Below are 27,623 nucleotides of genomic sequence, written 5' to 3'. Positions count from 1 at the left end.
AGCGTGAAGTGTAGATGGATTCATTGAAATAGGAAGGGATTCATCCATTTGAATTCCGTGGGATGATTGGCTGGAAGTAGGAGTTAATCCTCTCACATTCTTGCAAGTTCAAATTTTGGAAAAGGTTCATTTAATTGAGTAGGAATATTTGTGGCAGAAAGCTTTCAACGTCCTAATGAAATGCGGCGGTGTGGGAAGAGGAGAAATTTTAATCTCCAAACTCATAGTTTGACGGAGGAGCAATCAGCACAATTCAGAAACCAAGTATTAAAATGGGTGCCTGATTGACATCTCCTTTTGAACACAGCTGACTATTATCTGGATCTATAAAGCTTTAAGAAGTATTTAATTAACAAAGAGAACTCGTGAATATTCAATAGTTTGTCAGACTCATAAACTCCCTTGTTCCTAATTCTTCTTGTAAATGTGGTGTCGTTGTTAACCATAGATTTTTGAGATAGCAATCCATTTATTATTTTCGCATTATGAGAGTCTAGGACCAGAGGACGCAGCCTCAGAATAAAAGGACGTACCTTTAGAATGGAGTTGAGGAGGAATGTCTTTAGCCAGAGGATGGTGAACCTGTGGAATTCATTGCAACAGACAGCTGTGGGGGCCAAGACTGGGTATTTTTAAAGCGGAAATTGACAGGTTTTTGATTAGTAAGGGCGTCAAAGGTTATGGGGCGAAGGCAAGAGAAAGGGGTTGGGAGGGAAAAATAGATCAGCCACAATCGGCACAAATGGCTGAGAAGACTCGATGGGCCGAGTGGCCCAATTCTGCTCCTATGTTTTATGAACATTACAAGGAATTGTTAATGTTTTACAGATTATATAAAAGAAAATACAATATTACTGTCTATAATAATTATATAATGTTCTCTGCTTGTTGCTTAACGGATTGCTTGCTGATCGGTTGTTCATTAAGTTAATTGTGTTGCGAGAGTGCGGTTTGTTATTCAGGTTAATCTCCGGAGACTGGAGGCTGGAGATTATTGATCCAGCTGTAAAAAGATATCCATGGTTGCTTTCCTGCCAAAAGAGCCAATAACATTCTATGAAGCCCGTGGAGAAAATAAGATTCCCCTTAGAAGAAAACGAGAAAGTAATTATTGGCTTTAGAAGCGCAAAACAGAATGAGGAATCAGTGGGATGGGTTTGTTCATAAGTAATAGGAGCATAATTAGACCAGTCGGCCCATCATGTCAAATCCGCCATTCTATCATGCCTGATCTACCTCTCTCTCCTAACCCCATTTCTCCTGCCTTCTCCGCATAGCCCCTGACACCCGTCCCCAGGAATTTGGATTCCAAACCTGTACAATCCTTAAGCAGTAAAATTAATTGGTTAAAGCAATGTGTTTTGTGAAGAAGGGTTGACAATCCTGAATAATTAGAATTCACTTCAGTCGTACTGTAGAGACCTTTTCCAGTTGGGCGTTATCAATCATTCCCAACAGTGATGAATCATCTTGTGTGAGGAGACTCGCGATGGCCCACATCCGCTTGTTCCACGCAGTACCCGAGAGATGTAACAATAGTCTCCCCTTGTGACCTGAACCAGATATCTGTGTTGCTTCTGTGCACAGCTTTCATCATTCCAAAGGTTGACTGCAAAAATACCGGGTCAGATGAAGCCTAATGCTGAACCTAACAGGATGCCTTAATTCGCTGTAATTGCAATAAATACCTATCATGTTTCATCAAGATATACCAAAGCATATTCTATTCCTATTCCCTTTCTCCAGAGATGCTGCCTGACCCGCTGAGTTACTCCAGCATTTTGTGTCTATCTGTTATAACAAAGCATAGTTTAGTTTAATTTTGGTGTTGAAATACAACATGGAAACAGGCCCTTCAGCCCACCAATTCAGCGCTGACCATCGATCACTCGTTCATACTTAGTTCTATGCTGTCCTGCTTTCTCATCCACTCCCGACACACTGGGGAGATTTTACAGAAGTCAATTCACCTACAAACCTGCATGTCTATGGGCTGTTTTGGCAGGAAACCGGAAACTGTGCCGACCAACCATCACCCGTACAGTAGTTCTATCCTACATATGGGGGACAATTTACAGAAGCCTATTAACCCATACATCTTTGGGATGTGGGTGGAAACTGGAGCACCCAGTGAAAACCCACGTGGTCACGGAGAACGTAAAGACGGCACGCTGCATAGTCAGGATCGAACTCGGTTCTCTGGTGCAATTAGGCAACAGCTCTACCGCTGCGCCACTGTGCCGCTACTTTGGGAAGTGGGGTCACTGTGAGAAATGCAGCGGTCAATGATCGCATAGCAAGCTCCCATCAACTAGAGAGCAGTCCTGAGTTACCATCTAACTCATTGGAGATCCTTAAACTATCTTTAATCGAACTTTATCTTGTACTAAATATTATTCTCTTTATCCTGTATCTGTACACTGTGGATGGCTCGACTGTAATCAAGTATAGTCTTTTTGTTGACTGGATAACACGCAACTAAAGATTTTCACTGTAGCTCTAGGCATGACAATAAACTAAACTAAACTGAACAGCATGGGAATAAAAAACAGATGGGTCCTGACTTGAAACGTCATCTATCCATATTCTCACTGCCTGACCCACTGAGATACTCAAGCACTTTATGCCTTTTTTTGTAAACTAGCATCTGCAGTTCCTCGTTTCTCTAATCAGATTTAATCATGATGTTGAGTGATAAATCTGGGACAGGACTAGCAGCAATAGCTCACCATCTCTTCATCGTCCCTAGAGATGGAGCGCAGATGGTGGGCTAATTTTAACGTCTCATTGGCAACTTCAACAGAACAGCGGTCTCTCACCAGAGCACCTGCTGGGAATTTTTGTCCTAACCCCTCTGGTGAGATACTGTAACCCACTGACACAATAGTCTATTAGACCACCCACTGGCACCCAGGTGCCAACAGGAAGTCTTTCCACTGACTTGATAGCACACAACTAAAAGCTTTTCACTGTACCACAGTACATGTGATAATAATAAACTAAACTACTATTGCCTGATCACAAGTGGCTGCCACAAGTGGTTACAATTGGGCGCAATAGAATTAGGACAAGGTATATTTACGCAAAAATGTTTCTTCGAGTAAATGGGTCACTGAGCTTGACTTCAGCGAGGTGGCATCTGTCAACGCTCGCTCTATTCCAGGCAGACTCCCATGTAGCAATGAATTAGACACCTTAATTACCCAAATCCTCCAAGTCTTTCTTTCTGGATTTCTGCCTCGAATGTTTCTCTTTCCTTCAAATCCCTCATCCCCACAACAACCCTTTCCTGCGAATCCCCCCCCCCCCCCCATACAGCCCCACAGCCACAGATAGAAGATCAAAGCCCTTCAAACATGACAGATGTAAGGCAATGTTCCACAGCCAAGGATGGATCCTGCGTTGCCAACAGCCAGTGGGGAGGCATCACTGTTTGTTGATTAGCATCGCAGCCACTTATTGTCTCATAGCCATTTTGTAACAGAAGTGAATATATTTGTGTGCTGCCGTCATATTATAAATGAGCAATGGCATGGTAACCAGAGGACAGCCACCACATTAAACCCAATGCCTCAGTCCTGTCACACACATGCGCATGTACACCCTCCCTCTGACACCTCACACCCACCCTCTGACTCTGCATACGATACAATAAAACTTTATTTATCCCAGGAGGGAAATTGGTCATCCTAACCCTCTGGCCCTTCACACTCTCCCCAATCCCCTCACACACTTCCTCTGACCCCTCACCCCCACCCTCTGACCCCTTGACGGAAGAGAGGTGGGGGCGGGACAAAGCATGACAGGTGATAGGTGGATACAGGCGAGGGGGTGGGGTGGGGCAGATTGATTAAAGATGGTTGGACTAAGGCCAGAGATAAAAGACAAGAAAAATGTGAGATAACGGTATAAGGATATAAGAGGCACAAAATGTGAAGGCAGAGGAAGGAATAAAGGTGGAGGGAGATGGGGGGGGGGGGGGGGGGGGGGGGGAGGGAGAAATGGGTGTACATCCAAGTGGGACAGGGAGATCTGTGGGGGGGAGGTGAAAAGGGGGGTCTCGACCCGAAACGTCACCCATTCCCTCTCTCCAGAGATGCTGCCTGTCCCGCTGTGTTACTCCAGCTTTTGGTGTCTATCTTCGGGGGGGAAATGTTTGTATGTTAGTCAATCAAATTTGGAGAATTCATTGTCAATACCTGGGTTGTAAACTACCCAAGCGGAATATGAGGTGCTGTTCCTCCAGTTTGCCTGTGGCTTCACTCTGGCAATGGAGGAGACCCTGGACAGAAAGGTCAGGATGGGAAGGGGAGTTAAAATGGTTGGCAACCTGAAGATCCAGCAGGCCTTGGCGAACCGAGTACAAGCATTCGGAGAAACGGTCGACGAGTCTACGCTTGGTCTCACCGATGTAAAGGAGGCCACAATGGGAACAGCGGATGCATTTGTTGAGGTTAGAGGAGATGCATGTGAGCCTCTGTCTCACCTGAAAGGACTGCTGGGGTCCCTGGATGGAGGCGAGAGGGGACGCATCGGGACCAGTGTTATATCTCCTGCAGTTGCAGGGGAAAGTACATGGGGATGGGGTGGTTTGGGTGGGAAGGAATGAGTGACCAAGGAGTTGCGAAGGGAGCAGTCTCTGTAGAAAGCAGAAAGGGGTGGGGATAGGAAGATGTGACTGATGGTGGGGTCACTTTGGCAGTGGCAGAAATGCCAGAGAATGATGTGTTGGATGCAGAGGCTGGTGTGATGAAAGATGAGGACCAGTGAAACTCTATCCATGGTCCGGGGAGGGGGATTTTATGTTGGTGAACTAACTTTGGAGAATTCACTGTGCATACCGCTGGGTTGTAAGCTACCCAAGTGGAATATGAGGTGCTGTCTGTAGGGAGTTTGTTCTTTCTCCCTGTGACCACATGGGTTTTCACCAGGTGCTACTGTTTCCTCCCACACTCTGAGGACGTACAGTTAATTGGCTTCTGTAAAGTTGTAAATTGTCTTGAGTGTGTAGGATAGTGTTGGTGTAGGGGGTGATTGCTGGACATTGCAGATTCGGTTGGTCGAAGGGGCTGTTTCCGCGCTGTATCTCTAAAGTCTACTACAATCAGGCGGAAGAAGGGTCCCGACTCGAAACTTTGCCAATCCATGTTCTCCAGAGATGCTGCCTGACCTGCTGAGGTACTCCAGCACTTTCTGTCATTGTTTTATGAACTTGCATCTGCAGTTCATTGTGTCTAAACACTTCAATAGGACGAGGGTCGGTGCTGCGTCTCGGCACTGCGTCTGATGAGCTCAGCAACTCTCTCCTTGCCAGATTACCGCAGTGTTTCTCAGGCTTTTTATGTTGATATAGGCTGATGCCTGTGAACGTTTAATGATAACAAGACATTGGACATCTGCTGTTTCTGTTTATTTGTCTTTATCCACTCTTCCCTCAATCATTACTCGCACGCTTTTTACTTCTGCCTGCATTGTTTTTGTGCCTGTTCTTCACTCTATGGTTATCTCAGTCTCTTGTCCTACACTTTACTCTCATTATATCAGGATTTGTTTTGTACCGATTCTCATCCCCGTACTCTCCCATCTTGTTTCTTTCTCCTTAGTTTTCTCTCTTGCTAATTTTTGTCTACTTTTTATCTATGTGATTCACTTTTTCTTTATGTTGCTCTTTCCCTTTCTCCCTCACTGTACCTTTTGTGTCCCTCTCTCCCTCTCTCTTTTTCAACATTGACATTGAAAATTTCAAACAGCAGGCATACCGTAGGTAGATCTTGCACCAAAGCACTACTTCACCACATAATCTGCTGGGAGTCATGCACAAGGCAAGGGGGAAGATAGCTCTATGGGACATTGTCTCAGAATAAGTAGTCGGGCGATTGAAGCTGAGAAAAAGATGAGTTTCTTTGCTCAGCAGGTTGTAATTCTTTGGGATTCTCTACCTGAGCGAGCTGTGGGAGTGTAGAGTCTCAGCATATCCCTGACAAGGACATGCCATATTTACTATCTTGAGCGATTTTACCTGAAATAAAAACATACAATGATGGAAAATCTCAGCAGGTCAGGCAACATCTGCAGAAAGACAATGAGAGTTAATGTTTCAGGTCTGACACTTTGATCGGAATAAGGATGGACAGAACACAAGTTAGGGCAACTCAGATGCGCAGCTGCCTAACAGACCCAGGTTCGATCCTGACCTCGGGTGCTGTCTGTGTGGAGTTTGCATGTTCTCCCTGTGGCCATGTGGGTTTCCTCCGGGCGCTCTGGTTTTCTCCCATATCCCAAAGACGTGCAGGTTTGTCGGTTAATTGGCCTCTGTAAAAATTGCCCCCTAGTATGAAGGGAGTGGATGAGAAAGACTTACTTCTTTTGTCCTTGTCGGGAATGTTGCAAAGTTGGCATGCCGGCTGTGTATGAAGACGTTAGTTCAATTTAGCGATACAGCGTGGAAACAGGCCCTCTGGTCCATTGAGTCCATGCCAACCATCAGTCACCGATCCATTAGTTCTATCCTGCACACTTACAGAGGCCAATTAACCTACAAACCTGCACGTCTTTGGAATGTGGGAGGAAACTGGAGCACCCGGAGAAAACCCACACGGTCACAGGGAGAACGTACAAATTCCACACACAAATTTATTGTGCGTTCTGAAGAAACAGACTACAGAAATGAGAAAGTAGAGGTTTCAAGTTAAAACAGAAACACAGAGCTTAAAGCAAGGATGGTGCCGGTGTACTAAAATAAATTTATGAATTCTTCCCCTATGTGATGCAAAGTGGCCTTATTGAATGTGTGGCTGTGATTCGTTGGAACTGAGTGGTTTGCTAGGCTGCCATTAGAGGGCAGTCATGAGCTAGTGTAGGATTGGAGTCACATTTAGCCTGGATCCACTCAATGGAGAAAGGCCAAATGTCGACACAGCCTTGGCACAGAGATGGATAACTGTTAAATCCTGAGTAGCATTTGCTATCAAAGGAACCATGGCCTTGGAGAAGTCAGTAAAATCCAATAGGATGGCACAAGGGACGCAGCAAGTAGGACCGCTGTCTCACAGTGCCAGAATTTTGGGTTTGATCCTGAACTCAGGTGCTGTGTGTGTGGAGTTTGCACGTTCTCCCTGTGACCGCGTGGGGTTTTTCCCAGGTGCTCCAGTTTCCTCCGCATTCCAAAGACATGCAAGTTTTTTAAGTTAATTGGCTTCTGTGAATTGTCCCCTAATGTAGGATAGAACTGGTGTATGGTTGATAACTGGTCGCACTGATTTGATGAGCCGAAGGGCCTGTTTCCACGCCGTATCTCTAAAACTAAAACTAAAAACAAAAAATCAGAATCCGTTCTCCGGCACCATTTTTTAGTAGACCCCAGATACCGGGGGTGCTCCGGTTTCCTCCCACATCCCAGAGAAGTGCGGGTTTGTATGTGAATTGGCTTCTGTAAATTGCCCCTAGTGTGTAGGGAGTGCATGAGAAAGTGGGATAACATAGAACTATTGTGAACGTGTGATTGATGGTCAGCATGGACTCGGTAGGCTAATGGGCCTGTTTCCATGCTGTATCTTTCAATCACTCAATTAATAATAAGATAAGACTTAGGAGCAGAATTTAGGCCATGCGGCCCATTGGGTCTGCTCTGCCATTCGATCATGGCTGTTCTATTTTTCCCTCAACCTCATCCTCCTGTTTTCTCACCATAATCTTTGACACCCTTACTGATAATAATGTGGATAGTGGCCTGACGGTTGTGTGGAGGCTAAGTAAAGAGCCCCTCCCCTCCTTTTTTTTGTATAAAAAATAATTTATTTAATTACGATCACGATACAAAAAACAACAACAAAAAAACGTGGTAACGCACCACCACCATAGCACAAAATCACCAAATTATCTAAATTATCAAACAACTATGGTACAATCCTTGCAAATATACTAAATAACTACTATACAACTATGTCCCTCTAAAACCACCTGGGTGCAGATGTTACCCCGGAAAAAGGGCAAGCATCTGACTCGGGCAAAGCCTTCTTCCGCCTGGTGCCGTGACTCGTGGATGGCCAGCTTGGCCAGGCCGAGGAGCTACCCAACCAGGACATCCTCGGCCCTGCCCAATCCCTAGATCCCATCACCAGTCCTTCGGTCGCTGACAGCAGAGCCGCTCCTCCCCGTACGGACCCTAGGTGGTGTGGCAGTACTTCTTGCCCTCCGGACCTTGGCTACAAGGGACGCTCTACTGCTCCCTCCCCACCCCTCCTTAGTGCCAAGCAGACAGCTTGTTTGCTCTGCTACCTTACGCAGCCGGGAATGTTTGGGGGTACCGTGGTTCATGGGACTTTAAACGCTGCCTTCCATCCTGCGACAGGCTGGGGGCCGGCTGGTCGGTGCACACGAACAAGACGGAGAAGCAGAGGAAGAGTGAGGAGCTGACCGAGGAAGAGAAGGAAATCATCAACAGGGTGATCGCCCGGGCGGAGAAGATGGAGGAGATGGAGCAGGACCGAATCGGGTGAGCTCTGGGGAAGGGAGGGTTGAGGTGGCTGAGTCTTAATGTGGAGAGGGAAGGGTTGGTGTTGGAGACGGGGCATGGGGTGTTGTAGGGCAGTGTGTCAACACATGTTCTATTCAGTTCCTGAATGCCAGTTTCTTCCCAGCTGCTCCCAGTTATTCCCTCATCTCCCCTCTGCCACCAGAAGTGTGAAAACGCACATCATCCGTGGGTATGTGATGTTCAACATGGACATGGTGGGGCGAAGGGTCTGTTTGTTACCATATGATTCCATTAATTGCTATATAAGATTACACAATTAGTAGAGCTGCTGCCTCAAAGCACCAGACACCCAGATTTGATCCAGACCTCGGACACTGTTTGCACGTTCTCCCTGTGAACCCGTGGGTTTCCTCCGGGTGCTCCGGTTTCCTTCCACACCACGAAGACATGTTGGTATGTAGGTTAATTAGCCACTACCCCTAATTTGTAAGGAGTGGAAGCATAAATGAATATAATGCAATTTAAAAAAATGTACAAAAGATATATCTTTGAAAAGTACAGTAATGAGGAAGGAGAATGTAAATCTCACAGATGTTAATGGAGCTTGTTCTTTTTGTTCTTTTCTTTTTTTGTTCTTTTTTTCTTAATAGCTTGATTGGAGTAGTTTTATTTGAATTGTCTGTTTAGTTTATTTTATTGAATTTTGCAATTGTTAATGGTGAAGAATGGGGGTAGGACTTGACAAGCATAGGCTTCTTCCTATCCCTTTTCGAACGAGTAATGTGTATTATGTTGAAATTGGCTTTTGATTTTTTAATTTATGTATGTACATATATGTTATGTATATGTGTATATGTATGTATGTATATATGTACATGTATATGTATGTATGTGTATGTATTTATGTATATATATATATGTATATATATAATTTTCCTTTTATTTATTCATTTTCATCTTTTCTTTTTTTTTTAATCGTTCGAAATAAAGATATCATTCATTCATTCAAATGGGACAACATGGAACTAATGTGAACAGGTGATGGTTAATGTGGACTCAGTGGGCCAAAGGGCCTGTTTCCATGCTATACCTCTAAGCTAAACTAGTATGAACGGGTAATCGACGGTTGACATGGACTCAATGGGACGAAGGGCCTGTTTCCATGCTTCACCTCTAAACTAAATTAATATGAACGGGTATTCGATGAAAGGCATGGGCCTGTTTCCATGGTGCACCTCTAAACTAAACTAGTGTGAATGGATGATTGATAGCTGGCATGGACTCAGTGGATCGAAGGGCCTGTTTCCATGTTGTATCTTTAAAGAAAATCCTATCACTCACGGAGCAGCCCTGTCGGAACCTTAAGAAAGACCAACATTTTGTGTAAAGAGACCTAATTAGATTTTGGAACGTGCCTTGAGCATGGAAGAAACATTGTCACCGTGCGGCAGGGCTCCTTTGAAAAACAGAAATGTAAGGAAATACTTTCAGCTTGGTTGGCCATCGAATCATAAAAGTTGATGGCACAAGCTGTACAGATGTCCCTGCAGGGTTATTGATGAAGTTTCTGGATTTTGTTGTAAACTTGCAGAATTATTCATTCATTCATACATTTAAAATTCTGCAAGTTTACAACAAAATCCAGAAACTTCATCAATAACCCTGCAGGGACATCTGTATGTGCCCTTCACACATTTCGTGAGTGTGAATGTAATTGAAGTTAAATCATTGAATCATACAGCACAGAGACAGGCTCTTTGTCTGCAATGAGTACTGGTCGATACACAATCCCCCATGCCCAGCAGTTAGCCTGTGGCCCACTCAGCCTCAGTGTTTCAAGGGCTCATCTCAAAACCTCTCAATGGTTTTGTGTGTCTCTGCTTCCACCACTTACCTCAGGCATTGCGTTCCAGATTTCAACCACCCTTTGCATGAAAAATCCTGCCTACAATCCCTACAAACACTGCCCAGTCCATCATCAGCTCTGACCTCCCTACCATCAAGGGGATCTATTGCAGTCGCTGCCTCAAAAAGGCTGCCAATATCCTCAAGGACCCACACTATCCTGGCCACACACTCATCTATCCAGTGCCTTCAGGTAGGAGGTACAGGAGCCTGAAATCTGCAACATCCAGGTTCAGGAACAGCTTCTTCCTCCCACCACCTAAAAGTAGAGGTGACGTTTCGGGTCGGGAGCCTTCTTTAGACTGATTGGAGTAAGGAGAGAGGGGGGAAAAAAACTGGTAGCAAAAAATAAAAGGACAAATCAGGGCTGGCAACAGAAGACCTGAGGCAAGGAGGTACCCTGATAGGCCTTTAGACTTTAGAGATACAGTGCGGAAACAGGCCCTGCTGCCCACCGAGTCCGCGCCGACCAGCAATTACTCCGTACACTAACACTACCTACCCACCAGGGACAACAAAAGCTTTTCAATGTACCTTGGTACACGTGACAAAAAACGAAACTTAAACTCATAAGCTTATCTCTACTAACCTTCCTAGCGGAAGTTTGTTTGCTTATTTACCTGAGGGGAAACATTAGCCTAATGCACCTGGTGGGGTTTTGAAAAGCCGAGAGGCAAGGTGGGAGAGGGGGAGAGGAATTTGTCTTGCTCTGCCTAATTTAACTCTTCTCCTATTTTTCGCTTCGCACTCAGCCGACTGATGGACCGCTTGGACAGCATGCGAAAGAACGTTCTTGGAGATGGCCTCTCCCGCTGCATCCTGTGCGGGGAGCAGCTCGGGCTGCTGGGATCGCACTCTGTAGTGTGTGAAGACTGTAAAAAGGTAAGCGGCGCACAGTGCGCGATGAATTTGACTGCATTCTTTGAACGGTGATTTAAACAAACACACATGCTGGCGCACCTGTGCATCCTTAAGGTGCTAAGCGATTGCTGAGGGAGAAATGTCCCTGCTGCATTTCTCTTTGAGACATGGCATATACCTGCAGATGGGACATTGCATGCAGCAGCTTGTGGCCAGAGAACGAGGCACACTCTTTATAGAGGATGGTTTTTAGAACATAGAACAGTACAGCACAGGAACAGGCCCTTCAGCCCACAATGTCTATGCTGAGCGTGATGCCAAGATCAACTACAGTCTACCCTTGTTATTACGGACCTCTTTATAACACATTTTGGTTATAGCAGACAAAATCTGTGTAACCGAGGATTTCATTCATATTGGGAACAAAGGACCGAGTTTGTTGTTTCACTAGTGATCACTAGTTGACTGGAGAAAAAAGATGAATGATGTATGGGAAGGAATTGAAGATGCTGGTTTACACTGAAGATAGACACAAAATGCTGGAGTAACTCAACAGCAGCATCTCTGGATAGAAAGAATGGGTGATATTATGGGTCAAGACCCTTCTTCAGGGGAAAGGGGCATCACAGAGATAAGGAAGGCTAAGGTGTGAAAATGAGACATCAAAAGAGATGAGGCTAAGGACAATGTAAAATAGATTATTGTTAGCTAGGAGAAGGTGACAGCAAAGCAAACTGAGATAAAATGGAATCGGGGGACAGTCAGACTGGTCGGAGAACTGGCTTGTTTCTGGTCAGGCCCCTTCTTTAGACATTCTTCTGATGAATGGTCCGGACCCGAAACGACACCCATCCTTTTTCTCCAGAGTTGCTGCCTGATCTGCTGAGTTACTCCAATACTTCGTGTCTATCTTTGGTATAAACCACCATCTGCAGATCCTTGTTTCCACTGTACATATTTTCCCCCATTACTCGGTTAGAGCAGACAATCGTCAATAACGGACACCATCCCCCCCTCCTATGTTCCATTATGACAATGGTTATCTGTAATTCATCTGCCTGCAGATGCCTGCCCGGGTACGTTTTTTACACAGAGTGGTGGGTTCCTGGAACACGCTGCCAAGGGTTCAGATGGAGGCAGATTTGATACAGATCCTCCACCGCTTTTCCGGCACCCTTGGTTCCACAGCCTTTCTGGATTATTTGTTTTGCTGGACCAAACGAGGTCACGGCCGCTGAGAGAAGTCGAACGGTACTGGAAGGGTCCACCTCGGCCGCTGAGGATCTGAGGTATCATCCCACAAACTGGCCTCAGAACTCAGTTGTGGGAATGGATCTGCCAGCTCCGGCCCGGCCGAAGTTCCAGTGCCCTGGCCGCAGGGGGCAAATTCAACCGGCCGATCAGCGTGTAAGTCCCGATGAGGTGGAGATCGGCCGCCTCACACTGCCTAGGCTCCACATTTTTGGAGGGGGAGGTGAGATTTTTTAAGTGCTCTCTTGTAAATTTGTCCAGATTTGCCGGACCACCAGTTGCTGGAAAATCAGTGGTGGACATGTGGTAGCTTTTAAGAGGCTTTTAAATAAACATGTGGTTATGCGGTGAAATAGAGGGAAATGCATCACGTGCAGGCAAAGGAGTTTAGTTTAACTTGGCCTCATGTTTGATACAGACATTGTGGGCCGAAGGATCTGTTCCTGTGCTATGTTCCATGTGGGTTGGGGAGCGACAGTTTTGTCCCTGGGCTGTGTGTCTCAGGACTGATACCAGATGTGGAACTTGAACGTTTACAGATCACATCGTTATAGAAAGCTTGGCCAAAACTCAATTTGGGCACTGTGTATAGAAATTTGTGGTGCGTGTTTATTTACAACGGGTCCCATGTTGTTATTTTTCCTTTTGGGTCTGTTCCTGAGCGATTATGCGGCCCACAAATAAAACTGTTCTGCATTATGGGTTTATGTACAGAACATCAACTCTATTTATTTAGTGGAGGAGTGATATGGTGGTGATTCATTGAGCCTGGGGAAAAGCAGATGAGTGTGAAATAAGACTCTTGAAATGGAAGGCACTTGTTCTGTTGGCTTTCTTAGTGAGTGCTATTGTCCCTTTTTGCAGGAGGAAGAAATGGAGTTACCTGAATAGTGAAAGATTTGTGAGTCCTAGTTTGGTTTGGTATAGTTTAATTTGGTTTGGTTTAATTTAGTTTAGTTTGGTTTGGTTTAGTTTAGTTTCATATGGTCTCTGGTGCTGTGAGACTGTAGCTCTACCAGCTGCGCCATTGTGCCACATAGTAGTGAGGATGTGTGAAAGGTTAAAACGCAGTTACCACAACAGAATCAAAAAAATAACCATGCTAGTTCAACTTAGTTGCTTCCTAACAGGCATTAAATAATAATTTGTTTATTTTGGAAACATACTGCTTCGGTTTCTTCTCCTTTGTTAGCATGGATTATAGTTGTAAATTATAGTCCTTGTTCCTGACTGTCACCTGAGGTTCAAAGGTTTCAAAGGTCTTTATTGTCACATGTACCAATTAAGGTACAGTGATATGCGAATTACCATACAGCCATACGGGAAAAAAAACGCAACAAGACACACAACTACATAAAAGTTAACATAAACATCCACCACAGCGGATTCCCCACATTCTTCACTATGATGGAAGGCAAAAAAAGTTCAATCTTCTTCATCTTTATTCTCCCGCGATCGGGCAAGTCGAACTATCCGTCGAGGCAACCGAAGCTCCCGCAGCCGGTGGTCGACGCTCCCGCGTCGGAGCGATCGAAACTCCCGCATCGGGGCAGTCGAAGCTCCTGCGGCTTGGAGTCCCCAATGTCGGTTCTTTGACCAGAGACCACGAGCTCCATAATGTTAAGGCCGCAGCATCCACGGTTGGAGCTCCGATGACAATCCCTGGCAAAGGGATCGTGGGCTCCACGATGTTAAGTCTCGTAGGCTCCCCACGGAGGAGCTCTCAGAAGTCAGGTCTCCAGCAAAGGCCGCCAACTCCTCGATGTTAGGCCGCAGTGCGGACAGAGGTACGATATGGGAAAAAAATCGCATCGCCGTCGAGGTAAGAGATTAGAAAAAGTTTCCCCCAACCCCCTCCCCCACCCCCCACATAAAACAAGCTAAAAACATACTTTTAACAAATACTATTAAAACACAAAGAAGAAAGGGACAGACAGACTGTTGGCGAGGCAGCCATTGCTGGCGCCACCCAGGTGGAATTTGTCTATGACCTTCTCCCCCTTCACTATACTCGCTAATCTTCAGGGATGTCCAGCCACCCTCTGAATGGAAATATTCTTCCTTATGAAGGTCTCTAGACCTCTTAATCCTTAGCTACAAACTCAGTCCTCTGTTGTGGGGAAGAGTTTACAGCTATTAACTCTCTCTACGATCCTTATAATATTGTACTCCTCTGTAAGGTTCCATCAACCCCCCTTTTTCCGTGCTGTATCTCTAAACTAAACTTTAGTTTAGAGATACAGCACGGAAACAGGCCCTTCAGCCCACCGACCTTGCCGACCATACACCAGCACCATCCTACACACACTAGTGACAAATTACAATTTGTACCAAAGCCAATTAACCTACAAACCTGTATGTCTTTGAAGAGTGGGAGGAAACCAGAGCACCCGGAGAGAAAACACGTGGTCACATGGAGAACATACAAACTCCGTACAGACAGCAACTGCATTCAGGATCTAACTCAGGTCGCTGGCACTGTAAGACAGCAACTCTACAAAATAAGAACTGTGCAAAAACTCTTCCAACATTCTCAGCAGCTATACATATAGTACATTTATTAACGTTGTATTTGGCAGTGTTCACAAAAACTGTCATTATACTTGTGGCCTCCAGGAGTGGTATCCCTTACCTTGTTTGAGGGGCATCTCCACCTCACCCTGCTCCCTAATGTCTAGCAGTGCAAGAGCCCTAGACTGTAGTGATCCCCCACAGAGCCTTGGCATTGGCTGCACTAAGCATCTGAACCCCAGCTCAACTCCCGCCAGGCCAACCGACAGAACTAGCAGCCCCAGGTCCACAGCCAGCACGGAGAAGAAGCGGCAACTCCAGTGGCCAACCCCCTCCAGCGCCGACGAAAACTGAGCACCAGCCATACACACAAAACGCTGCAGCAACTCAGCCTCCTCCCCGCGCCGTTGCAAGCCCGGCCCGACACGTCCGGCTGCACCCGGACAGGGATGAGACACCTGTGAGGGGACGGGGACCACCCAGCAGCAATTCAACAGACCCGGGCCCGACACCGAACACGGACGAGCACAATCTCGCTAACTCATCACAGCACAATAAAGCAATAAAAACGACAAAATAATCTTAGCTTTTAATAAAGGAACCATAAATACAACTATTTCATAGTTTGAAAGCTGTATTTTCTTATCTAGAAGAATCAAAGCTGGAAATCACGGAAGAAATTAAGGTCCAATGCTTCACTGCTCCACTGCTTTCCAGGGCTGTTTATGCATAGTGACCTTTGACATGGGCATGCGCAGTAGGAATACCGAACTCGCTTATAATAAACTAAACTAAACTAATATATCTGGATGAAAGCACTACTCTCACAATCCTTACACTATCTTTAAAATGATCTCTACTTTCCGCGATTCTGAGCCAGACTGAAGCAAAGACCTCGGTGAGTCTTTCTGCAAGGGAGATGCCGTCGGTGAATTTTTCACTAGGTGTTATTTTTAGGGGACTTGCGAATGTTTGTTAAATTCCTGGCCCTGCTGTTTTAGCACAGGCAATAAACAGGTTCACAACTTCGGTATAATAACACAGTGATCTAACTCAGTGTGTTGCCAGACTGTTAAAAATAGCAGGATGAGAGAAATTAAATGTTCCCAGTACATTCCACTAGGCATTGAGTGCAGACTGACATGTCCCTGCACTGCTCATTTCAGTACTCCCACTCCTGTCAGAGATGTTTTCTGCCAAAACATCTTGTACCTGCCTCTACCAACTCCTCTGGCAGCTCTTTCCAAATAATCACTACCACATAAGTGAAAAAAAATACTCCTCAAATCTCCTTTACATTTCTCCCCTCTCACCTTAAACTTGTGCCCTCTAGTTCTAGACTCTCCTGCCCTGGAAAATAAAAGCTATGACCATCTATGCTAACCGCACCCCTCCTAATGTTATCAACATTTATAATAGAGTCATAGTCATATAGCCCGGACTATGGCCCTTCAGACCAAATTGCCCCATCTACACGATCGCACAGCCCGCATTTGGCTCCTTTCCCTCTAAACCTTCCCTATCCATGCACCTGCCAATGTATTTTAAATGATGATATAGTACTTGCCTCAACTACCCCCTCTGGCAGCTTGTTCCATATACCCACCACCCTTTGTGTGAAAAAGTTGCCCCACAGGTTCCGATTAAATATTTCCCCTTTTACAATAGACAATAGGTGCAGGAGTAGGCCATTCGGCCCTTCGAGCCAGCACCGCCATTCAATGTGATCATGGCTGATCATCCCCAATCAGTACCCCGTTCCTGCCTTCTCCCCATATTCCCTGACTCTGCTATCTTTAAGAGCCCTATCTAGCTCTCTCTTGAAAGTATCCAGAGAACCGGCCTCCACCGCCCTCTTGAGGCAGAGAATTCCACAGACTCACAACTCTCTGTGAGAAAAAGTGTTTCCTCGTCTCCATTCTAAATGGCTTACCCCTTATTCTTAAACTGTGACCACTGGTTCTGACTCCCCTAACATCGGGAACATGTTTCCTGCCTTTAGTGTGTCCAAACCCTTAATAATCTTATATGTTTCAATAGCTGAGAGTTGGCGTGAGCACTACTGTAACCTTTTTAACTGTGTTAAAAGTAACCCAGTTAGAATCAATCATGAACTTATTGATCTCTCTGTAGATATGGTAGTTAGGGCAGCTGATGTATATGATGCCATTAACATGTTGGATAACAACAAAGCCTGTGGTATGGACTGCATTACTGCAGAACATCTAAATTATGCCAGCTATAAGCTCTGCCCTTTGCTTTCCATGTACTTTAATGGCTGTCTGGTTCATGGTGTCTTGCGAAATGATATTATGTCTGTAATGCTAGTGCCTGTGATTAAAGATAAGGCTGGTAGGCTCAACAGTATTGATAATTACCGACCTATTGCACTAGCCAGTATCTTATCTAAAGTACTGGAGAGAATACTGCTGACAAAGCTAGAAATGTATGTCCTTACTACTGACAATCAGTTTGGGTTCAAAAGAAAACATGGAACTGACCTGTGTATCTATGCTGTTAAAGAGATTGTGTTCAGGTACACAAGCCTGAATTCATCTGTATTCCTATGTTTTATTGATGCGTCCAAGGCATTTGATAGAATTAACCATGAACACTTGTTTGTAAAATTGCTAAATAGAGGTGCCCCTAAATTCTTAGTGAGAATCTTAGTGTTCTGGTATGCCCATCAAACGTTTTACGTTAAATGGGACAATGTTGTATCTGCTCCATTCTGTGTTAGTAACGGAGTGCGGCAAGGAGGAATTTTGTCTCCTATTTTATTTAATGTTTATATGGACGAATTGTCAAATCAGTTAAATAGGCTAAAAACTGGCTGTCTTGTGGGCAACACTATTGTTAATCATCTGATGTATGCAGATGACCTGGTCCTGCTCTGTCCATTTGTGCTGGGCTGCAGCAGATGCTGAAGGTGTGCTCTCAGTATGGCCTTGATTATGACATTAAGTATAACGCTAAGAAAAGCCGCATAATGGTAATTAGAAGCACTGAGGACAGGGATCAACTTTTCCTACCTTTTATTTGTCAGACAGTCCTCTTGCTGTGTGTGAGGAAATTAAATACTTAGGTCATGTCATATCTGATGACTGGAAGGATGACAAAGACCTCTACCGACAGCGCTGTAAAATTTATCTTCAAGCCAACATGCTTATAAGGAAGTTTTATATGTGCTCTGATTCTGTGAAGTGTTCCCTGTTGAGAACCTACATCACACCGTTATATACTGCTCAATTGTGGTCTAATTATAAGAAAAAGAGTATGCAGAGGCTTAAGGTTGCATACAATGATGCAATGAGGTTGCTACTTCGTGTCCCTAGGTGGCATAGTGCCAGTCAATTGTTTGTGTCCACTAGAGTGCCAACCTGTGAGGCACTCTTAAGACAGCTGATGTTTAGTTTTATGTGTCGCCTGGACAAATCAGAGAACCACATAATTGAAGCCCTAGTCAGCCCTCTGAAAAGCTGCTATAGATTCACTTCTAGGCTAAGACGGCATTGGTGCAATAGCTTATATATATTTTAGGCTAATATGCAATTTTTTAATGTATCTTTGTAATTCTTTGTACTGTTTGATGTGTTATATGGACCTGTGTCTGAAATAAAGCTTTAATAATAATAAGATGCCCTCTCATCCTTCTAAATTCCAGAGTATACAAGCCCAGCCACTCCATTCTCTCAGCATATGACAGTCCCGCAATCCCGGGAATTTACCTTAAACCTATGTCCTCTGCTTCTTGATTCTTCTACTCTCAGTAAAAGACATTGCGTCTACTCTATTTATTTTCCTCATGATCTTACACACCTCTATAAGATCACCCCTCTCACTCCAAGGAATAAAGTCCTAGCCTGCCCAACCTCTCCCTATAGCTTAGGACCTCAAGCCCTAGCAACATCCTTGTAAATCTCTACTCTTTCCAGCTTTAGAACATCTTTGTGAAGGAAAGAACTGCAGATGCTGGTTTAAATAGAAGGTAGACACAAAATGCTGGAGTAGCTCAGCGGGACAGGGAGTGATTGGGTAACATTTCGGGTTAGGACCCTTCTTCAGACTGAACCCTCTCCCTTAACAACATCTTTCCTGTAGTAAGGTGACCAAAAACTGGACACAATACTGCAATTGTAGCCTTATCAAGGTCTTGTATAACAGTAACATAATATTGCAACTTCTATACTTAATACCTTGACTGATGAAGGCTGATGTGTTGAGAGCCTTCTTGACCACCTTATGTGCTCACACTCCAAGATCCCTCTGCTCGACAAAGAGGATATTTGTCAAAGTGGATCTTTGTCAGAGGATCTGGGCAGGTTATTGTACTGGATGAAGTTAGCTCAGACCTATTCTCAATTGACTTCTTAGCTTAGAGTGGGGAGGTGGGTGGGAATGTGATCATGGATGTGGAGAGGATTGGAGGATGGTTTCATTTCTCAATCTCCATTAAACAACAAATCCACGTTTGATGGTACAGTTAAGACTAGTTGCTTCTGCCCACCCTGTGTGGGTTAGGACCACCCTACATGGTGCTGGGGTCCCATCTTCGAACTATTAATCTGACTTTACTGGAGCTTATTTTGCACTGAACGTGATACCCTCTATCCTGTACCTGTACACTGTGGACGGCTTGATTGTAATCATGTATAGTATTGGATCACTGACTGGAGAGCACGCAACAAAAAGCTTTTCACTGTACCTTGGTACATGTGACAATAATAAACCAAACTAAACTAAACTAGTTAAACTAGTTAGTTTAGTTTATTATTGTCACAGTTATTGAGATACCAGGAAAAGCTTTTAGTAAAGTGTGACAATAATAAACAAAACAAACTAGTTTAGTTTCTATTGTCACGTCTACCGAGGTACAGTGAAAAGCTTTTAGTTGCGTGCTATCCAGTCAGCGGACTGTAATGACTGCCTGCTGGCACCTGGGTCCCTGTGGGTGGTCTAATAGACTATTGATTCAGTGGGTTCCAGTATCTCACCAAAGCAGCTATGGGGAATAGTTTGTAAGTAGATAGTTGTAAGGGAGTCACCTGTCCATGTCCTCAACAGATGCTGCCTGACCCGCTGAGTTACTCCAGCACTTCATGTCCTGTTGGAAATATAGTTCTGGTCCTTCATCATCTCTTGGTCTAAAAATCCTTCTTCCTCATGCTCAGATTCCTTCACCAAAAAGTGTCTACAACTAATAAAATGTCTAAAACTAGAGGACATAAATATAGGGAAAAAGCATTAGAGGAATCTGAGGAAGTCATTTTTCACCCAGATATGGTGGAATGTGTGGCAAAGGTTGTGACTAACAATATTTAACAAATATCTGGAGAAGCACTTTAATCTATTCAGGTTGATCAAGTGGAGTTAATTATCATGTGCTCAAATCAGTGAGCTACGGGTACAATGAAAATCTTGCAGTAAATTCACAGGAGCAGAGGCCCAGACAGAGCGAGAGTATACGTGCTCTTTTGTCGCCTCTCTCCGGCACTATCTTGAGAATCGCCAATGCTCAGATGTCTGTGGACCAAATGGTGGTGATTGGACTTAGTATAGATAGGTACTTGATGGTCGGCATGGTCAGCAGGGCCGGCCTTAAGCCGATTTGACCGATTGCCCCCAATTGGGCCCAGCGCCTAATGGGGGCCCCGCACTAATGTTCCGTATTTCGTACGGAAATACGAATTCTCTTTGTTAAATAAAGATTTTTTTTTAATTCGCCATCCGGATTTTTTTTTTAAACGAACATGTATAACAACTGCTGCACGGCCATCAGACACAAACGATTTGTTAACTAGTACTGTTAGCACTTCTTAACATGAAGTAGTTAACAAGTTGTTATATCAATCTGCATCCATCCACATTCCTCAGTAAATGTTATTGTGTTTTTAATGAGTATTAATGACGCCATGTTCCTTTGAATAAAATTCACGCGGCGTCAATAATACTTGTTTAAAACACAATTACATTTACTGAGGAATGTAGATCGATGACACATTGAGAATTTCTTTAAACTCACCATCATGAGTGAGGGCCCCGGACCGCGAGAAGGGGCTTCTTCCTGGTGTGCAGGTTAGTCATTCACCTACCGACCCACGTTGTGTCTCTCTGTCTTTTGCTCTCTCCCTCCCTCCCTCTCTCTCGCTCTCTCTCCCGCTCCCCATCTCGTCTCTCTCTAGCTCTCTCACCCTGTTGCCTCGGCATTCCCGGAATCATTGACGTTTAGCGGTAGACAAAAATGCTGGAGAAACCCAGCGGGTGAGGCAGCCGCCTTGACCGCTGAGTTCCTCCAGCACTCTGTGTTTTTTGTTTGGCTCTAAAGTTGAAGGTGGTTCAGCGGGACGGGCAGCGGCTCTGGGGAGAGGGTTGCGTTTCTGGTCGAGACCCTTCTTCAGACAATCACAAGTACTCTCACCGACGAGAGTTCAATTCAGTCTGAAGAAGGGTCTTCTCTCCAGAGTCGCTGCGCTGCCTGGCCTGCTGAGTTACTCCAGCTTTATGTCTATCTTCAATTTCAGAGAAATACTATTTCTCACGGGGGGCTTATAACGTCTCTAAACCCCTCTGGACCCCTCTGGGCCCCTCTAAACACCTCTAAACCCCCTCTATTCCCCCCTATTTCCCCTCTATAACACTTCTAAACCCATCTGAAGCCCTCTAAACATCTCTAAACCGTTTAAACCCCTCTAAACTAGGAGGCTACAAGGTGACGTATAGGCTGGGTGAGTGGGCAAATGCATGGCAGATGCAGTATAATGTGGATAAATGTGAGGTTACCCACTTTGGTGGCAAAAACAGGAAAGTAGACTATTATCTGAATGGTGGCCGATTAGGAAAAGGGGAGATGCAACGAGACCTGGGTGTCATGGTACACCAGTCATTGAAAGTAGGCACGCAGGCGCAGCAGGCCGTGAAGAAACCGATTGGTATGTTAGCATTCATAGCAAAAGGATTTGAGTATAGGAACAGGGAGGTTCTACTGCAATTGTACAGGATCTTGGTGAGACCACACCTGGAGTATTGCGTACAGTTTTGGGCTCCTAATCTGAGGAAGGACATTCTTGCCATAGAGGGAGTACAGAGAAGGTTCACCAGACTGATTCCTGGGATGTCAGGACTTTCATATGAAGAAAGACTGGATAGACTCGGCTTGTACTCGCTAAAATTTAGAAGATTGAGGGGGGATCTTATAGAAACGCACAAAATTCTTAAGGAGTTGGACAGGCTAGATGCAGGAAGATTGTTCCCGATGTTGGGGAAGTCCAGAACAAGGGGTCACAGTTTAAGGATAAAGGGGAAATCGTTTAGGACTGAGATGAGAAACAGGCAGCGATACTGCCTTGAGCCGCCAGATGGCAATAAAGAATGGACATTGACTACTTGGTAGAACCAATTGTTACACACCAGAACAAGGGGTCACAGTTTAAGGATAAGGGGGAAATCTTTTAGGACTGAGATGAGAAAAACATTTTTTACACAGAGAGTGGTGAATCTCTGGAATTCTCTGCCACAGAATGTAGTTGAGGCCAGTTCGTTGGCTATATTTAAGAGGGAGTTAGATGTGGCCCTTGTGACTAAAGGAATCAGGGGGTATGGAGAGAAAGCAGGTACAGGATACTGAGTTGGATGATCAGCCATGATCATATTGAATGGCTGTGCAAGCTCAAAGGGCCGAATGGCCTACTCCTGCACATATTTTCTATGTTTCTATGACTGCGTCCAACTGCTGTCTGGTTCGTTGATCGGTTTGCTAGATATGAACTGTTTTGGGAGAGAAAAATGCTCACGGCAGACCAAACGTGTTAAACAGAAATTGGTAAGATATTGAGCTATACACAGTAAGAAATCATGTGAAATAATCACTGAATTTAATTTTAAATGAATGTACCTGCATGTTATACTGTTTAGTTTGGAGATACAACCAGATAGTCTACTGAGTTCGCACCGACCAGCGATTTCTGTTACAGATTTGACAATTTTATTTGGCGGCCAATCAATCGCTGTCTCTAAGGGGGTTGCATCCAATCACCAACCAGCTTGCTTTAAAATTCCCGTCCATTCAACAAATAGGTCTCCTCCCGTCCAATCAGCTGCTGTCTCCAAGGGCATTGTGAACAATCACATAATGCAGTTTAATGGTAATTAGCAGCTACGGTAAATGTTGGAAGCCAGCGGAGCTACTGACAGTCAAACTGGAGGGAGCAGGAGAGATTCACACAGTGTAGAATCCATCGCACCTAATGTACAATTTCATAATATATACTAAATAACTGGGCTGACACACCTTGGCTGGGAACCTGGGGCCCACCAAAATTGTTCCCAATTGGGCCCCGCACATCCTAAGGCCAGACCTGATGGTCAGGATGGGCCAAAGGGCCTGGTTTTGTGCTTTATGACGCTGACTCCAGAAGGACTGCAGCAGTTCAAGATGGCAGCTTGATTAGGTTTAGTCAACAAATGCATGTATGTGATGGCCACATCCCCAAAATGAATAAACATCTCCCGAGGGCGTCACAGTGGCGTAGCGATAGAGTTGCTACTTTGCAGCGCCAGAGACCGGGTTCGATCCTGACTACAGGTGTCGTCTGTACAATGTATGTACGTTCTCACTTTGTCCACGTGGGTTTTCTCCAGATGCTCCAGTTTCCTCCCACACTACAAAGATGTACAGGTTTGTAGGTTATGTGTAGAAAGAAACTGCAGGTGATCGTTTAGGACACTAAATGCTGGAGTAACTCAGTGGGTCAGGCAGCATCTCTGGAGAAAAAGGACGGGTGACGTTTTGGGTCAGAACCCTTCTTAAGTTAATCCTTTTAAGACCTTTTAAGTTAATCGGCTTCAGTCAGTTGTATAATTGTTCCTAACGTGTGTAGTTTAGTATACAGGGTAATTGCTGGATGGGACGGATTCGATGGTCCGAAGGACCTGTTTCCGCACTGTATCTCTAAAGTAAATCACCTGTGGGGCAATATGATGCCTGCCTGTTAAACCCTCTGGTGAAGTTATTGGTAATCTTTGCCACATAAATTACACTTGTTGACTTTATTCGTTCAAAGGCAGAAGTGAGTCCAGAGAGCCGAGCTTCGAGTTAACTACAATGATCTCACTAATCCTTTCTCTTCTTCACTTCCAGAACGTTTGCACCAAATGTGGAATTGAAACACCCAGCCGACCCCGATCCATCTGGCTGTGCAAGATTTGCAGCGAACAACGAGAGGTAAGCTCCTGTGTGGACCTTTCTGTCCTGGGCCTCCGCTACTGTCAGAGGGAGGGCACATGCAAACTGGAGGAATAGCACCTCATATTTTGCTTGGGCAGTTTACAATCCAGCGGTATGAACATTGATTTCTCTAATTTCAAGCAAGTCCTGCATTCCTTTCCTCCCTCCCTCCCCCACTCCCACACCTTAGTATCCCTATCGTTAGTACATCTTCCCCAGCCAGCAATGGGCTATTATAGGCTACATCCTTCCTGAGGTCATCTGTTGCCAGCCCTGTTTTGTTCTGGTCTTCTCTATCTTTCAGTCTGTAGAAAGGTTCCGACCCAAAACGTCACCTATTCCTTTCCTCCAGAGAAGCTGCCTGAGCCGTTACTCCAGCATTTTGTGTCTATCTTCAAAACGTCACCTATCCGTGTTCTCCTGAGATGCTCCGTGACCTGCTGAGCCACGCAGCACTCAGTGTTTTAATTTGTAAACCAGCATCTGCAGTTCCTTGTTTCTACAACACATAAATAATATCACGTCATTGAGAAGCTGAGAGAAACAGAGGGATCTTTGAAGTGGGTTCCTGCACAGATCCTTGAGGATAGATGAAGAAGTTCAAAAAGCTCACTGGTTATTTGCCTTTGTACACTGGAATAAAGTGCGAGCAGAACAGTCATGCAGGAAATGTATAAATTACCAGACCACAGTATAATGTATAAAATACCTAGTATAATTCTGATCACCACAATCTAAGAAGAATATAATATCACAAGAAAGTGGAAAGGGGAGATTTAGGACACATATTATCAAAGCTGGGAAACTTTAGTTATGAGGAGTAATTGGTTAAACAAAGATTGTGGTCTTTGGAACAGGAAGCTGGGGGAAGCATTAATCTAGATGTATTTAATTACGTGAGACAGACTAAACAGCAAAGAGATCTGAAACCAAGGCACATAGGTTTAAAGGAAGTAGGATTACAGGAGTAAAAACAATTTTGCACAATGAGCAGAGGTGAACAGGAATGCAGTGCCTGCAAGGTTGATGGAAAACCCTTTAGGCGGCACAGTGGCGCAGCGGTAGAGTTGCTGCCTTACAGCGCCAGATACCCTGGTTCGATCCTGACAACAGGTGCTGTCTTCACAGAGTTTGTACATTCTCAGTGTGACCGTGTAGGTTTCCCAATTGGGTGTTTCAGTTTCTTCCCACATTCCAAAGACGTGCAAGTTTGTAGGTTAATTGGCTTCTGCAAATTGTCCCTAGTGTTTACGATCGAACTAGTGTTCTGGGTGATTGCTGGTTGGCGCAGACTCAGTGAGCTGAAGGGTTCGTTTCCACGCTGTATCTGTAAACTAAAACAGAATGCTCTGAGCACCCAGAGAACAACCACGCGGTCACAGGGAGAACGTGTAAACTCCGTACAGACAGCACCCATAGTCAGGGCCAAACCCATGTCTCTGGCACTATTAGGCAGCAACTGTACTGCTGCGCCACCTTGCCGCCCATGGTTCACCTTGTTTTCTCCTGGGTCACGGTGGGCACTCAATGGGTAGCGGTTCAGAGGGCTAGAGGGAGAGTCTTACCATTCGTCCCTCTCAGATTGGAGGGCTGGACTGTGTCGCCTGCTGTGACCGTGTCGCCTGCTGTGACCTTCCAAAAGGTGAAGATGATTCCGCACACACAAGCACACATTGGCCTTAATTCTGGGTGGCCCTTTAAGGATAGAAACATAGAAAATAGGTGCAGGAGTAGGCCATTCGGCCCTTCGAGCCTGCACCACCATTCAATATGATCATGGCTGATCATCCAACTCAGTATCCTGTACCTGCCTTCTCTCCATACACCCTGATCCCTTTAGCCACAAGGGCCACATCTAACTCCCTCTTAAATATAGCCAATGAACTGGCCTCAACTACCTTCTGCGGCAGAGAATTCCAGAGATTCACCACTCTCTGTGTGAAAAAAGCTTTCCTCATCTCGGTCCTAAATGATTTCCCCCTTATCCTTAAACTGTGACCCCTTGTTCTGGACTTCCCCAACATTGGGAACAATCTTCCTGCATCTAGCCTGTCCAACCCCTTAAGAATTTTGTAAGTTTCTATAAGATCCCCCCTCAATCTTCTAAATTCCAGCGAGTACAAACCGAGTCTATCCAGCCTTTCTTCATATGAAGGTCCTGACATCCCAGGAATCAGTCTGGTGAACCTTCTCTGTACTCCCTCTATGGCAAGAATGTCTTTCCTCAGATTAGGAGCCCAAAACTGTACGCAATACTCCAGGTGTGGTCTCACCAAGACCCTGTACAACTGCAGTAGAACCTCCCTGCTCCTATACTCAAATCCTTTTGCTATGAATGCTAACATACCATTCGCGGATGTGGCTCATGCCGAGGGTCTTTATAATTGAACTTGTGTTATGTTCAGACACTGCAAACACCTGATCCCTCGGATCAGCACGGTCCCATCAGCATGTAGCCAGCTTGGATCATCAAACAGTAGAGCCTTCCCTGTCATTTCCAAAGAACATCAAAACATCACACCGAAGACTTGGCACACGTAGTAACAATGCTCGGTTCTTTGGTATCAGGCAGCCTTGGAGACTTGAATTAGATTTAAATGAAATAAAAATTCCAGCACATCCTAGGATCCCCCGAGGCCATTAGGGGCGAGTCGATGTTGCAGATATTTATGAGATAAATCTTATTACTGCCTATCAAGGGAACTTTTAAAGCACAGTCCTTGCCTCTATAAATTTAAAATTGAATGAGCTTCGCGATTTGACATATGCTACTGTGTAATGAAATTTTAATGCTTACCTCTCTTGTTCTTTTGTTGTGTGTGTGAAGATATATTCATTACCCCCCAGTACAGTGATAAATCATCGATTTTAAAATTTAGTTTTGAACCTCATGATACAGGGCATGGATAGATCTGTGGGCTCAACAAGCTTCCGACTGCACCTCTGGAAAATATGGATAGGTGGCGTTTTGGGTCGATCATCATCTATCCATGTTCTCCAGAGAAGCTGCCTGACCTGCTGAGTTACTCCAGCACATTGTGTTTTGTGTATGAACCAGCATCTGTAGATCTTTGTTTTGACCTGAGTTTAAGAATGCGTGTGGGGTGCAGGTAATCCCCTCCTTGGGGAAACCCACCCTTACAGAATTCATAGACCGATACCCGAAAATTTGAGGCACGGAATATAATTTGCGGGGAATGTATGTGAAAAAAAAAGCTCAAATAAACCTGTTTTTTCCCCCAACGCTTGAAGTAGGGGAATCAAGAAACAAGGGATATAGGTTTAAGGTGAGAGGGGAAAGATATCATAGAAACCCGAGGGGCATCTTTGGTCGGGATGTGGAACAAGTTGCCAGAGGAGGTAGTTGTCACAGGTATTAACGTGTATATAAATGTG

General features: G+C 44.9%; 1 protein-coding gene across 3 annotated transcripts in view; it reads left to right on the top strand.

Annotated features, from left to right (window-relative positions):
* LOC116987584 (rabphilin-3A-like) overlaps positions 1-27,623 on the top strand; it is a 124,405-nt gene that overhangs the window by 48,300 nt on the left and 48,482 nt on the right. For all 3 annotated transcript variants that reach the window (XM_033043738.1, XM_033043739.1, XM_033043737.1), the window contains 3 exons: positions 8,351-8,494; positions 11,134-11,263; positions 24,141-24,224. In XM_033043738.1, the coding sequence (XP_032899629.1) occupies positions 8,351-8,494; positions 11,134-11,263; positions 24,141-24,224 (358 nt within the window). The remainder of the gene's footprint in view (positions 1-8,350; positions 8,495-11,133; positions 11,264-24,140; positions 24,225-27,623) is intronic.

This window comes from Amblyraja radiata, chromosome 25 (assembly GCF_010909765.2).
Source record: "Amblyraja radiata isolate CabotCenter1 chromosome 25, sAmbRad1.1.pri, whole genome shotgun sequence".
NCBI classification, from domain to species: domain Eukaryota; kingdom Metazoa; phylum Chordata; class Chondrichthyes; order Rajiformes; family Rajidae; genus Amblyraja; species Amblyraja radiata.
This window is presented reverse-complemented; position numbering and strand designations above follow the sequence as displayed.